General features: G+C 40.5%; 1 protein-coding gene across 1 annotated transcript in view; it reads right to left on the reverse strand.

Annotated features, from left to right (window-relative positions):
- BMS1 (BMS1 ribosome biogenesis factor) overlaps window positions 1-16,451 on the reverse strand; it is a gene marked incomplete in the record, with an annotated part of 1,196,647 nt that overhangs the window by 249,642 nt on the left and 930,554 nt on the right. The window contains 1 exon segment of the mRNA XM_044056283.1: window positions 13,012-13,070. Coding sequence (XP_043912218.1) covers window positions 13,012-13,070 — 59 coding nt within the window.

Here is a 16,451-nt window from a genome sequence, read left to right on the forward strand (position 1 = left end):
ATTGTATGGATTGGTTAATGTTACTTTCTGTCACCACTTTAGGAAGAAAGGAACAGTTGGTCCATACAGACATCCTGTCCTTATGAAAAATAATGCAAACAGGCTTAGCTGTTAAGAGTCAGGAGCTCAGAAATTCTTTTTACTGAAGTGATAGCTACTAAGAAGACAGTTATCCATGAAAGAAACTTCAATCACATTTGTCTGACGGTCCAAATGGTTTCTGAGTTAATCCCTGAAGGACCACAGTAAGGTGCCAAGGAGAAGGGTCCTTTACTGGGGGTCTCAGGAGAAAGACGCCCTTCATAAAAGCTCTACACAATCTGGACGAAGCGAGAGAAAATAACTTTCCATAAAGGAAATTAGAAATTGCTGCCAACTGAGGCTTAATTGTAGAAAAACTAGCTCCACAGTTGTTTGAAAGAGAAGAATGGCTGAAGATGGTGCTGAGAAAGGGTCAATATTCTGTTTGGAGGCCCAAATAGAAAATCTTTTTCATTTACTTGTGTAGACCTTCTTGGCAGAAGCCTCAGGGTTCTGGGAGGCCAACAATCTCATGGACTGGGGAATAAAGCCTGGACTGTCTAACTGCTACTGGAAGTGTAGAAACCATACAATTAGCTTAAGGGGGTGGAGATTGGGGTGTTGAATTCACAATGGAGGAGAAAGGAGATCCTGAGTGGGTTCCACTATACATGGAGGAAGGGGAACCATATCCATTGAGCCCAGAAGGGGGCAACGAGGATGACTGTACTCTTCAGCCTGCTTGCTTTCTGTAAGAACTCTGGAATCAGAGGAAAAGGAGGGTAGGCATACAGGAGACCCAGGGGCCAATCATGCATCAGAGCATCTTTCGGTGAATCTCCTGGACGGGGGATCAAAGAGAAGTACCTGATGCACTTGTTACTGAGGGGTGAGGCAAACAGGTCGCAGCACGGCTGGCCCCAGAGGCTGCAGATCATATTTCCTGCTGACTGACTGATAGACCACTTGTGAGGCATCAGAATGTTCTACTGATCCTGTCTGCTAATGCATTGGTTTTCCCCGGGATGTGCATTGCAATGAGAAAGTGGTCTGAAGCGATTGCCCATTCCCAACCTTCATGGCCTCTGCACAGTGGATAAGATCGGGTTCCTCCTTGCTTGTTGAAGTACCCGACTGCTGTTATGCAATCTGTTTGAATTGCAATAGTCCCTACAGGAAGAATGCCTTGAAATGCTTGCAACGCTAGAAGGACTGCTCCCATCTCTAGGACACTGATATGCAACTTGGACTCCAGAGGGGACCATGTGCCTTGGACTATCATTCCCAAGAAATGTCCCCCCCACCCCAGTTGGGAAGCATCCATGGTCACTGTGGCAAATGGGGACAGAAGGCTGAACAGTCTGCCCAGAAATAAGACAATGGACTGAATCCATCAATGAACATGACATTTGCAGATTGCAGTGAGTCCTATGGGAAATGACAGGGGCTGATAAAGCATGGATCACTTGTACCAGTAAGGTCCACTGAAAGATTTGCTTAAAGAATCGTGCGAGAGGGACTAGATGTATGGCAGCTAACGTGACCCCAGAGCCTGTAATACTAGTCTTGCTAGAGGAGACCAGTGAGATGGTATAGACTGAACCTGATGTCTCAAAGATGTGATGTGATGGAGAGATAAAGAGGACACCACCTGAGCTGTAATATCCAAGAGAGTCCCTATGAATTTCAGGGTCTCTACCAGGACCAGGTTTGACATGGCATGGTTTATTGAGATGCCTAAAGTACTGGGAACCTGGAGCAAGTAGACCCTGGCTTGTAAAAGTTGATACTGAGATGAGGCGGTGAGGAGCTAATTGTCGAGATATGGAAACACTTGGAATCCCTTGGGGCTCAAATGAGCTGCCAGGACTGCCAGGTATTTGTAAATACATGTACTTGGGGACTATGGCGAGTCCAAAGGGCAGTGCTCTGAATCAGAAATGATGGGCTCCCAGCCAAAAGCAGAGAGGTTTCCTGGATTGCCTGTTTATTTCTATGTGACAGTACACATCCTGGAGATCTATACAGCACATCTAATTGTTCTTGTGCAGAAGAGGCAGAATGGACTAATTTTCTCTGGCACTAAAAAGCATGAGTAAGTTCTGAATCCTCTCTGCTCAGGCTTGCTGGATGACTCTTTTCTGTAACAGCTTTTGTATTTCTTGTGCTGGGTGGAACACAGGGAAGTTTCCTCTTCTGGATAGGAAGAGGAAGGGAAAATGGTACACAGTAACCTCTGGATAGGATTCTTAGCACTCGTGAATTATTTGTGATCTCTCCAGGCATCTAGGTGCAAAGAGAAACAACCCCCAGCTGCCTCCAAAGTTGAACAGTCGGGCAGTACTTCAGTATTGCTGATGGGGCCTATCAGAAAAAGAATCTCTAAAGCTCTGGTTCTGTGCGCCACCTCTGCCTCTAGAATGATGTCTTCCATTAAAATGTCCTCCTGCCTTTAGAGGAATTATTCCCGCGCAAACCCTGGAAAGGTCCCTGAGATTTTCTGAAGCACATCTTACCAACTTGTTGGTTTCTACAGAAGATCCACTGAGGGTACAAAACCTGATTTCTGCAGCAGACAGTCTTCTCCATCTTTTTTTGCTGTGGGTAAGTGTGTCTAACTGATGATCTAAACAAGGAAATGCCATCAAAGTGGACATTGACAAAGGACGCCTTGAAGGGCTCTGCAAAACTGCATACCCAGATCCATGCATGTCTCCTTGTGGCTACACCTGAACCAGCTGCTTGTGAGGTCCCTTCTGATGTATGGGAGATCAGCCTCATCAATGCACTACAAACGACAGCAGAGTGGCCATTTAAGAGGAAGGCATTTTGAAATCCTCTGCAGACATGGACTCCGAGAGAGTGTTGAATAATTCCTTAGTCAGATCTCTCTGTAGCTGAGTGAAGTGTGCCAACTAGTTTAACAACCTCAGAGTGAACGTAGCTGAGGTGAACACTCAATTTTTCAAATCTGTCCATCGCTCTGGCCTCCCTGTTCATTGGATGGACAGAAGAGCTCTGCTTAGCTAGCTCCTTCCTGTTGGCTGCCAGCACCACAGCATCAACTGGGACTCCCTTGCTTCAGTCCAGTCTATCAGCAGGAGGGACAAAAAATTTGTCTGGGTGCTTGGGAACAGGTCTGACAGCTTCCGGTTTTATCCAAGCCCAGTGGGAAACCAAGTCAATCAAGTCATCTGCCTGGGGGGGGGGTGTCACTCAAGACGTAGATTATCCAGAACCAAATGCTTCCAGAAACACGGATTCTTCAGGAGAAGGAGCTTGGGAAGACCAGCCACCCTTTTGTTGAAGATGTCGAGGATATCTCTAAAGGAGATGTCATTGTTTGGCAATCCGAGGGATCAATCTCCCTCATCAAGGTATCAATCTCCCTCATCAAAATCAGCATCTTCTGTGACGAGCTCCATGAGAGAGTCTATGTGCCTCCACTTGCATGTCCTCTTCACAGGAACCTCCTCCAAGCAGTGTTCAGGAGAGAGAGCAGAAGAGGGGGAAAATTCCTCTACAGGAACTGTCTGGAGACTTCCCGGAACTGGCTATTCCTGTGTAATAGATATGATGGGCTCAGAGCTCGGAATCAAAGATGAGTAATATCCAAGACAAGACAGGATGGGTCCCTGCACAGACAGGAGGCTCTTTCTATCACCCTGAACACTGAAGGACCAGGAGAATCCTCTCCCCACTCCTCAAAGCCAAGGCTTTCGAAGAAAGGAGTTTGGGGCAGCACCTAGATCAGGGTCTCAAGGGAAGAATTGGATCCAAGCTGTCTGGAGAAAAAACTCTGAGAGGAAGGGATGAATCCAAAAAATTCATAACAGAGCTCAACTCCTCGGACCTGGCACTGACCTCTCGGTTCTGAGGGTGTCTGAGCAGAACTGGTCAGGGACTCTGTCACAATTGAAAAAGATACTTTCCTTGGATCCGACACTGAACCTCTTGCGGATCTCGCATCCCGAGACTCAAACCACTGGTTGGATGGGAGAAAGAGAGAGAATGAACTCAGCAGGTGCACTCACGGATCCAGTAGGGGCAGAGCTGGCAGGATCCCCATCTGGATCTGAGCCCTGAGACATTTCCACATCATTCTATCCACATCCACCTCTGATAAACTCCTAGAAGATCTGGAAGATGCTGTGAATGAGGGTCTAAGTGTTTCTTCAGAGTCTGAAAAAATGAGTTGGCAGAGAAGGTGACAAGTTTTAAGTGTGTACTCTGGTGTATGGCTTTTCTGTGACTTGAAGTAGATGACAAGGGTGAAATGACAACAGGAGACTAACCTTTCAGATCCAATGAAGGCTTTGGATCAGAGGTGGTCGAATCTGAATTTTTTCTAATCTTGTCCAGCAGTTCCGAAGAAGCTCTTGGGGACTTCTGAGATCTCTTCCTGTCTGAAAAAACTGATTTGGATGTTTTTGACAGCATTTGAGCTCCAGAAGTAGCAGGCAGCAACCCTTTTAAAAGTCAATGTATTGTGCCCGTCTGGTAATGCCCTGAGGATTAAAGGTGTCGCAAATGGGACAAGCTGTGTCAAGATGCTCAGGACCTAGGCAATACACAAACTTCTTGTGGGTATCTTGAGTTTGGGATTTTCTGCCCACAAGAAGTGCACTTTTTAAATCCAGCTGGTTTCTCCGATATAGCCAAGGAGAACACCACAGAGATAAGGGAGAAACAGCAGCAGTAGTATAAGCAACTACTTGTAACTGTGTTTAATAATAGAAAAAAACAGCCTAAGACGGAAAGAAAAAGATATCAGGTATGGTATACCAGGAACATCTAAAACACAAGAAAAAAAGTAAAACCAAAGGTACAAAGACTAGTCAAAGCTGAGTAGACTGTTGAGAATACAGGAAAAAATCCTAACGCCCTGCGACAAACAGACAGGATAGAGGTAAAAAACTACAAGATTTTAGAAAGATTCTAAAGATTTACCTAAATAAATTAGCACACATCAAAAAAGCTGCTTACAATGCTCAAGAGCAGAACCTACATCTAACCACAATGGTGGCAAACCAGATCTGAGGTGTCAGGGATAGAATACAGCATTATGGCTAGCAGAAAAAGCTAAAGAGCTGGATCTGAAGTCTTGTGTATTTGGCCGAGCAGGGACCCACAGATCGGATCTGAACCCACTGGTGCGGAAGAATGAAAAGGACATTAAATATATACTTTGCATAACATCTAATGAGTCAAGGGAAATGCCAAGAAGCATCATCCGAAGGCATATGTACACTAACAATTAATGAATGGATAACTCAGAGGGATCATTTTGGTAAAATCAAGGAACAGATAAAGTAGCCAGTTGACCAGGCAATGGAAAAAAAAATGATTATTGTCTGGGGAACCCCCATGAGATGGGGTGCTCCTCTGGCTTTCCACCCCACCCAAAGAAACACACAGGAACAAACAGATGGACCACAAGTGAACACTACCCAGAGAGCTGGCCTGACCTCCGAGCTGCACGCCCTAGCACACCCACAGTAAGTGTAAACAGCCACCTTCATTCTTTCTCTCATTTAACTTTAAACCAAAGGAAAAAAAAAGACAAAAAAAGTCTGGACATAAAATGCAGGAATTTTTAAAGGTGGTATGGCAAACATCTAATGTATTGGGCACACAGACAAATGACATCATGATGGTATGATTTAGCCTGTCCCTGTATGATGATGTGCGGAGAAAAAAAAAAGTATGATGGAGGAAAAAAAAAAAAAATAACAACATGACCCTTCTCATGAAATTGTTATTCATGACCCTTCAATCAAAGGTTCAATTGTAGGTATTTGTTCAAAGGTTCATAGGGTTAAAGGTAGGTTATTGGGTTAAGCAAGTTTAGATTCAAAGGCCCCTGCTTATGTAAGGCCCACAGAAGTGAGCCCAGGTGTATTATTTATTTCCCATCCACCATCCAGCCCACAGTGAGGAGTGCTAATGAGATCTCCTCCATCCCAGATTTTTCTTCTTGAAACTAGCTAATGAGCCAATATACATAATGCATGTCACAGTCAACCCAACATACCACTATGCCTCTCCAAAACCACAACCACCCCACTTGTGATCCAGAACAGTCCCACCATTCCTTACATTTCACATAATCATACCATACAGCCATGAGATGTTCAAAATCATATCCAGTTTATAATGTCTGGCAAAGATGACCAAGATGTTACAGAACCAATTTCATCAACTGAGGAATTTCTAAAGAAGGTTGTACAAGTGGTGACAGACCTAGTAGAATAAGCTTTATATAAAGAAAAAATAGAAAAAAGGAGAAGGAAGTAGCCATCAGAACACAACATAGACTAGACCTACAGACAGACAACTATTCTAACAAAAACTTTCAAAAATCACTAAAACCAAACTAAACCAAATTCAAAAAAAATATAAAAGGCATTTCATATACACCCATTATATCACAAAAATATCCCCATAGATATTATATATTACACAGGTCATCTAATATCCCATCTTATACCTAAAAAACTATTATAGCCAGGGAATAGGCTCCATTATATAATATCCTTTTATAATCCCCTTGATTGAACTTGAATACAGGAAAATAAATTTATTATTAGCAAAATTAGTATTTCATCATTTTGGTAAAAGAAAGTACTTCCACATTATTTACATATTTTCATCACTGTAGTGGTGCCAGAGTTGGTATATTTAAGTAAGGGTGTGTGTGTATTTTTTCTGTACCCATTTTTCGATAAAGCCCCATTTTTTCTTTATGTAAAGTTGTATTTTTTATTTTATTTATTTTATTTATTTTGCTTTTTTTTTTTTTTTTCCTCTAAAAAAGCTGCTCAAAACTTTTCACTCAGTGTTCCTGATTTAACATAGACAGGCTTAATAATACATGGAATTCCTAAAACACAATACATCCTTTAAAACATACTCAATCAATCTCCATATCTAGTCTCCTCAACTCTTCTGGATCTGTCAAAGGCATTTGACACTATCCTATTCCAAACTCTTGAATGCCACAGCTGATTTAAGCCTTAGCCAGACAGCACTAGCCTGGTTTAAAGACTATCTGGATGGCTGTCAACAAGCAGTATTATGGCAACAAAATTTCTCCCCTCTTCTTCCTGCAACATTAGGAGTCCCATAAGGTTCTATCCTTGGCTCACTCTTCTTCACAATCGTCACTAAAACTTCATACAAGTACAAAAGATTACACACTCATACAATATGCAGACGATTCAACCCTTATATGTGCTGGTCCTACCCTCCAACAACTACAACAAATTACCCAACAGTCATTTGCATCTATTGAAGCTTGGCTAAGTAATACCCAACTAATTTTGAATTCGAAAAAAAAAACACAATTAATCCTATTTCATCCTACTAGTGCCCCTGACACCCCTCCAGCATTCATAATTATCTCGGCCAATAATACCATTATAACTCCAGTTCCCAGTACTAAGCTATTAGGGGTTACAACTGACCAGAATTTGCTATTTGATGCTCATATCTCACAGTCCATTAAAAAAGTACATAAAAACTAGGGTGAATCTAGAGTAAACATCATCTCACAGCAGACACCACAGTTACCATTGCTGGAACTCACCTTACCTCAACCTTACGTTACGTATCCCCAATCCTTACCAACATTAGAAAGGCTGATATGACAAAACTAGAAACCTGTTACAATAAAACAGCAAAATTCGCAACAGGTGGCAACTATAGATCCCACTACTGCCACTCTCTTAGAAAACTTTCATGGCTTGAATTCCCCTCACTGCTAAAATACAATCAGCTCAAAATGGTCACCATATTATAAACCAGCCTGAAATAACTCCAGCCCTAAAGAACGTACTAACAAATTATTCCAGTGAATGTTGTCTTTGTTCTAGCAATAAGGGACTACTAGAATTGGCAAAAAGCAAAAAATCACATTGGAGATGCCCTCTACTCATGTTACATCGCCAATAGTCTTCCATTACACATCAAAACCAATTCTAATACAGAGCAACTCTGCCTCATGGATATGGCCCATGTACTGAACCCCCAGGATAAAAAAAACTACTAAATTAAAAATAACCATAACACCATCTAACTCGTACCATACCAGACAAATACTTTACAAAAGTTAATATTTCTATTCTCTTCTGCTATCATATTTAGTTTAACTAAAATTCCTTCTAGCTCCATCCCTGGAACCTCACTACATACTTATCAAACATATTTACTTCTAGTTCCCTCTCCTCTCCCTCTACACATCTCTTAACAATCTCATAGCCATGCACCTGGTAAAACCTGCACTAAAGTAACCAGTTAGAATAGAAGTACCTATACAACTGTTTCTTCTCCTCAATAGTAGCCTTAGCTACTAGTCTGTCTTTTGTCTATCCTAATACTCCAACTGTAACATTTTTTTTGTCACAAAATGAAATGTAACTTTTTATTGCTTCTCTTACAAAATATTACGTAATGTTAAACTTGTTAGCTTCTCTTTTGTAAAATTAAGTTTTAATTCTTTTAAGTCTTGGAGCTTTTCTCCCCGGGCCTCCGCTAAAAATGGACATGTTGTCCAGTCGGACTTGCCCGGTAAACAAATGTAACAAAGTTTGGAATCCTTTCTGAATGATTTAGTTCTGTGAACATAAAATCTTCACTATCCATAAACACCTACGGTATAGACAATATATTCCACCTTGTTGGAATGTTTCAGAAAAACATACAGTTAAATGGGATAGCTTTAATTTGATTTGGATACCACCTAAGGAATAAAGACTGGATTTGTGCGCAGTTATATCCTCTCTTTGTGGCCAAGTACAGTGGAAAAGAGGATAAAGCTTGTAATGCAAACTCTTACAACTAAAAATACTGCAACCAGAAAAACAGTCTTCTAGGAAAGGAACTGGAATGGGGCAGTTTACACAGAGCATTAGTGAATGCTTCCAAAACAAAATTAAGGTTCCAAGAAGGGATGATTTCTCTGACTGGAAGACAGATGACACATGTTCACTTTATAAAGACTTTACATAACTTGTGAGAAGACAGAGTGGGAACCTACCTACACGTTTGTGACAATCTGATATGGTAGCTAACTGAACTTTATCTGATAGAGAAACTGGAACCTGAATCAAACACGTCAGCAGTATATCTCATGTATGTCTGAGACAGAGGCATTAGAAGGGTCTTTTCCCTGAGATGCTGCTCAAATAGAGAAATGCTTCCTTATGCTACGGTAATTTTTTTTTTGTAGACTTCTGTGACGCAAAAAGGACATGAACAATTTTGCTAGACAAGAAATGGTTTCTCCATTTCCACTAATGGTCAAACACCAAGCAGTTAACTTCAGGTGGTGTACATTTGGGTGAGGTGAACTGGAAGGGTGAAAGAGAAGACCCTTCTTGAGATCCAAAAGCCATGGGGGCTTCCTGATGTGAAGCTTCAGCAGGGAGAACCAAATTTGCCGAGGCCATATGGTGCAATGGAGATTATGAGGGCTTTCCATCTTGTTTCTTTCTGCATGAACCTTAACATGAAAGAAAAGGGAGGAAAGGCATAAAAGAACCCAAAAAGAACTGTCTCTTTCTGACTTTCCCTTTGGGGGAATCAGGGCGAAAAAGCTGCTGTACTTTGTATTGGACCGGAGGGGCAAAGGGGTCACAGCAAGGCTGGTCCCAGAGGTCAAAAATGCACTGAGCAACTACTGGATTGAGAGACCCCAAGTGAGACATCTGAGTTGATCTGGTGAACCTGTTGGCAAGGCAACCGGGTCCACCTAGGAATAACTGATGTGAAGCAATCATCTACTGTCATATTTTCATGGCTTCTCAGCATAAGTGATGAGATATGGCTCCTCCTTTGTTTGTTGATATTCTGTAATGATAGTTGTGCTGCCTGTCTATAATAAAATCACCACTTGAGGTAAGAAGTCCTGTAGTCCTTGCAATGAAAGGACTGTGGTCATCTCCAAAATATTTATATGAAGGTTGGTCTCTTGTTGATTTTCAATACCTTGGAACATTTTCCCTTGAAAATACTACCCCCACCTCAGAGAGGAAGTGCCTGCGGTTACCACTGCAATGGGAGACTGCATACCAAACAGTCTTCCTAAATAAATAAAAAGGGGTGGGGGGGGCTATCATACTGAGAAGCCTCTGAAGAATTTTCATATGAAACTGGGCAAACTGCACCTTGAGACTATAGGAAGACATGACATGACTACAGAAAGCCATGATAACCAGGACTCAGAACTAGGATTACTGCTGGAGAACTGAATTAGAAAAGAATCTACACTGAGCTCTAAGATTTGGATTCTTTCCAAAGAAAGTGTTACTACATACAATGCTGCTTCCAGATAGCATCTTATGAACTGAATTGCTTCAGATGGTTGAAAGTTTAAATTTTTCATAGTTTACAGAAATGCCCAAGGACAGGGAGTGTTGCAGCAAGTGGTCTCTGGCTTTGAGCAAAAAGCACTTGTGGCCACAAGGAGACAGTCATCTGGATATGGAAACATGAAAATCACTGTGAGTTGCAGATGGGTTGCTACCACAGCCATGCAGTTGATGAATACACCTGTAGGGCTGTGATGAGGCCAAAGGACAAGGAAATTGAACTGAAACTGACTGCCACCTACACGGAAGTGTAGCTATCTCATGGATGCTTTCGATATCTTGAGTTAAGTATCCTGGAGATCTACAGAACACACCCAACTGTTTCTCTGAAGGCAAGAATTGCATGCACTGTGACCTTTCTGAAGCTATAATCCCATGACCTTGAAAGTAGTCTGAATGTCTGCTGGATCTGAGTAGCATTCATCAACAGCCTGGCCTGCTATCCCCAAGGAAGAAAAGGTTAGCACTGATGAAAGCAGCCCTGAGGACAGTATCAAAGGCCTCAAAGGAGGGGTTCAGCACAGACATCTCCAAGGCTGAAGTATGACACACTGAAAAGGGAGCCATATGAGATGGCTCCGAGGATGGTCCCAAGACCAACTTGACTCTGAAGGCCTTGTCTACAAGTGCATCAGATGTGGAATCCCTGGAGCCTAAATAGATGGACTAGCTGACCCAAAGGGAGCAGGCTTTGACTGAAGCATCTGCTTCAGGGTCACTGGCTCTGAAGCATGGACTGGTGAAGGAGCAAAAATGGACAAGGAACAGGCGGCCCAATCAGCTCTCAAGATACAGGGATATGGGAAGGACACCCATCTCAATCTGGGCCTTTAAGAATGGCCTCATCAAGAACTCCCAATCTGTACTTCAGAAGGACTTGGAGTGCAACAACATACATGGAGGTAGAGTAAAAAAGAGAGTTCCCTCTCAAAAGAAGTCCTACTAATCATTCACTTACATAACTTTATTGGGAATTACTAAAGGCTTTTGGTGTCGAAGTTGAAGTAGAAGGTTTGGTCGGAGTCAGAAAGGAGGTAGACCCCAATCTAGTCACCTCTGGATCAAATGAAGCATACACTTCATTACTTTTTCTGTTTCTTGGATACTTTATCTTCTCCTTATACTTGATTTTTGTCCTCAATTTTATCCTTCTAGTCTAGATCTGTGTCAAGCTCAGGAGGTAGCAAACCCTTTAAAACTTTCTTTGGTCAGATAATGCACAGGGACTGAAGGCCTTATAAACAAAGCAGTCTGACAAATGCTCCACCTACACACACAACCCACATGCATTCTGGGAGGGGATTTGTGACCACACTTGGAACATCTTCTAAAGCTCTTTTCCATTTTCATTGTGAAGAATGGGGACCTGTAGCCAGCACAGCCAACAAACAAGAATACAAAAACTATGCAAAAACATACCTGAAAGAAAAAAAAAAAAGAGAAACTACTTTGTTTCTCTATCTCTAGCTGTCTTTTTTAAATGACTAACAGTTAAACTAATAGCTAACAATGAGTGTTATTAGGCCAAGTGCCATGTAACACTAATAAGCTATAAGTGAAACAAATATTAAAAAACAGGGTAAATTAAACAATTAGTAGATGAGATGGTTAACAACTGTGATAAGAAAATCTGTCTCAAAAAATGAAAAATAATTATTGAAGTGGAGCACTTAGCTTGCTTTGGCAAGACCTGCATCCAATCACACAGGTAACAAATGAGATGTGAGATAATTAGTGGCATGGATGCAATTTGGGAGGAAAACATTAAAGGAGATTGAGGCTGGAGCACTAGTTTTGTTGACTTATATTCAACAAGTGGCCTGAAGACTCATCATATGGGATGAATAGGATCATACACACACAGGATCATACACACACTACAAAGAAAGCGAAGAGGTGAGGACTGAACTCCAGAGCTGTAAGACAGAGCGTTTAACCACCATACTACCCACAGTCATCAGTGTAAATTAAAAACTTTCATTCAGATTTACGCACAAATAATTTAAAACTACAGTAACAGGTAAATCAAGGATAAGTGTTGTCCCTCTGAATTAAGGAGAGATGAAATTCAGACCCAGAACACCAGCAGCAGTCAGTGAATCAGAGACAGGGTGGGTAAACAGGTTTGAACTACACAAGTGCGAAGTGAAACGGTGGAACAAAACACATGGTGTCAGCTAAACAGCACACCGATTGCTTAGGAAAGGACAACATTACAGTTCTAAACCTACGGGACAAAGCAGTGCCTAGGTCTTTTACATTTCATCACAAACTTTCATGACTCAAGTGCAAATCATCCAGCTAACACTTTCAGATATGAACTTTCCCTTCACATTTCAGCAGCAAAGATGGAAACATATGCACTGGCTGGGATGAACAACAGTCAATCATTCTCATGTATACAAGAAAAGTTAGTACATGGTAAAGGCTACATTGCACTTTCTGTCAGAAGTGCTTATCTAAAAATTCACAACAGGAACATTTTTATTTTTAGTCAAATAAGTTTACTACAGTCACTACAGGAGAAAAGTTAACTCACAAAAGGACCTTAAACACAGGCAATGTTTTCAGATTCTGTACAATAACAAAACTGTGGCAAAAATATGGCAAAAAAACTTACGGTTGTGCCAGCTAAGGACTGTACAGCCAAAAACCCTGTGCCCTGAGGTGTGATGGGACCTATGAAACACGACACAACTTACATTAATAATGGAAAACACAACCTACTATCACTTTATTGCCCAAAGCTTCTTGAAATGGTCCAGTACAGATGTATAAAATAAATCCCCCCCAAGATTAATAATTAATTAAGTATATAAGTATATGGTCAGATAATAAATTCAAAAATAACTGTTTTGCTGTAATATTGTGGAACAGATGTTTTGTGCCCTTTAGGTATTTTTAAGCTGTGTTTAACAACCTACTATCACTTTATATGTACAGAGTGCCACTCTACACTGACAAATCATCATACCCTAAGAAAATACGAAAGAACAAATGAGAGAACACTGCACATGACACAATGATGATAAAAAATGTAACATTCTCACACATGCAACTTTATGCTAATCACCTGTGAAACAGGCAAACTTAAAATTATACAAAAGTAATCAAACCATATTAACAAGTTCACATTTACAAACATTACACATCACATATAATGTTATACATCTTCTATTAAAAGGAATATCACAAATTACTCCGTTCCTGCCTTTAAACCTCATTCCTCTTCCAAAGCATTTTTCGGCATGCACTGTCATGCATGAATGGGCGTGCCTTCGTTGAAGGTTGGCATCTCGGCACCGTAAATCTACTGCCAATCATTAGCGGACCGGAGTTACGCTGTGGCAACCCCTAACCAGAAAATGCCAAAAGAAGAACAACTGTTTCCACAATTTCCATTTTTTATGTAATTTACTCCTACCCTTTTCTGAAGATTCTACTTCCTGTTCTTTTATCTGTGTTACAATATTCACTACTTCAAGTATAGTTGGTCTAGATTTTAATTTCCATTTTCTAGGGCTTGCTTTTTTGGCAGCCACTAGAATTAAATGCAACAAAGCCTTACTTTGTCTAGGTAATTCAGATCCTGTATCCCAGCTCAAAAAAAAAAAAATAATTTCCTTAGTTGCAATCATTTACTTGCCCAGTATTCCTGACAGAGTATTCTGGGGGGAATTTTAGTCAGCCAACAGTTACCTCTTTCTTCCCTCATTATGTCTCCAACACTTGCCATCTACCAGAGGAAAAATTCACTGCTTGGGGTATAAAATTATCTATGCAAATATTTCCAGGAAAAGATCCTAATCTTCTAGAGCTTATTGCATATTTTGAAGGCATACATGTCTTCCCATTGTTTCTTTGTGAATTGAGTATCTAATTTCTCTACCCAATCTTTTCTGACCTCTTTTGATTGATTCCTATAGTTATTGTGCAATATTTATACGTCCTACTAAATATACCTTTAACAGCTTCTATTCTATATTCAATTAAAAACTCTAGCAGTGCAGGTCTTTTATTTAGAATTCTCCTATCCCTTTGTCTTTGCCTACACTCATATCAATCCTATATAGGGAGGCAGTCTCTAGCCTGCAGTCCAAATGTCTTCTTGGCCTCTTCCCATTCTATTACCTTTACTTCTCTAATTATTTGTTCCTGACATCTTGGATCCTTTGCTAACTTTCTCTAAATTCCAGCACCCTCCTGTGTACTCCCTGTACCCATAATTGCTTTCATCCCTATTGGCTGGCACCTGTTTCTACTCCCGTGCTAGACTAATTTTTAATATACTTTCTACTACTTTATGAGTGTAATATTCTGTATGACTGTTATTCTCCTTAAGAATCTGCATCCAAAATTCCATTCTTTATGTCTTGAATTAGTCCTCTGCTTCATCATCCCTTTCCACTTTGAATTATAACTTTCTGCTTAGTTTAAGCATAAGACCCTTAATTGCGTAGCTCTAAAATATCTCTTCAAATTAGGTAGTCCTAAACCTCCTGGTTCTGTTGGGAGGATCAACTTATCCCACTGGACTCTTGCCCTCTTCCACACCCAAATTAATTACTGTCCAAACCTTCTCCTCTGATTGATAAAAATATGCTTAACCTATGTATAAAACCAATGGGACTAAAAACATTTTACTGCTTGCATCTTGATATCCATAGCCATAGGCAAGAGCTTCCAGTTCCTCAGTTCTTGCATTATCTTTTGTCTCATCTCTTCTCACCTATCCTTAGCTGCCATAATCACATCCTTTTTAATCCATACTCCTAAATATTTCATTTTATCATAACCCCATAAATATGGGTATTACTGGACCAATTCATCTGTGGCTACATAGCTTATATGTATAGCCTTTGTTTTATCTTCATTATTTTTATATCCTGAAAAAAACTTTGAAGTGTCTCAGAATGTTCTATAATACTGAAATGTCCTTTTCTGGTTCCATCAGGTACAAAATATCACATGCAAATAAAGACAACTTTTCTTGAACACCTTGCCAATTATATTTTCTTTACCAGTGTTTCTAAACAATGTAAACAACAAAGGGAAAGGTGTCACCCCTGCCTGGTTCCTCTGTTCAGTCGACTTATCAGAGAGGAACTCTCTCACTTTAATGTTTGCCTCCAATCCCTCACATGCAATAATAAGGTTAATTAGAAGGTATCAGGAAATGCAAATACTTCCATTGCACTACTCATAAAACCCCTGTTTTGCCTCCCCCTCCACAAAACCACACTGGTCCATATCTATCAATTTTGACATCACTTTTGCCATTCTTTTAGTCATTTCAGACAAATACTTTATAATCATGGTTTAGAAATGGAATGGGGCTATATGAAGCTATTTTGATAGCAACCAGTTTTCTATTTCCAGCACATGACTAAACAAACAGTGCATGAACAAGCAAGGACATGCATTAGGTCTAGACATAAATTATGTTTGGGGATAAATGTACTTCACAAATCCCCACTGTCTATATAACTTTATGCATTTAAATTAGGTTTAAGTGAGCATATTGGAAATCTGTATTTGCAACTGAATCTCTGGCATTAAGTCAATCAAAGTGCTGATGTCCACGAAATCGTAGATGAAGTCTGAAAGTTAGAATTGGTCCCAAACAGTTATAACAAGAAACACACCAAAAAGTGAGGCCATTAACAAGCTATCCTGTATCCTCCCCTTATTTAACTATTCTAATTCTAAAGTTGCACACCCTCAAGGAAAGCATCTTTTTTTCCAAGCTTATGCAATCTCTGAGTCAACATCAAAAGCAACTTTCCAAAGCCTGACGTTTCATTCACAACTACGTGAAAAGTCAATGCTTTCATTATAGCACTGCACAACAACATTTGCACCACCAGAACTTTAGTAAACTCTTGACACAAAGCTAGATCTTGTTGGCTGCACTTAGAAATGTCAAAAATCAATAGCTACAGATTTGTAATGCTTTCACAATGGACAAGGAAATTAAGAATTCTTAGATGAAACCAAGATAAAGAAAACCACTTTCCAAACAGAAACAAAACAGGAGAAGCCATGTGTTTCTGTAGGCAG

Source organism: Protopterus annectens, chromosome 14.part0, assembly GCF_019279795.1.
Source record: "Protopterus annectens isolate FY-2018-M chromosome 14.part0, PAN1.0, whole genome shotgun sequence".
NCBI classification, from domain to species: domain Eukaryota; kingdom Metazoa; phylum Chordata; order Ceratodontiformes; family Protopteridae; genus Protopterus; species Protopterus annectens.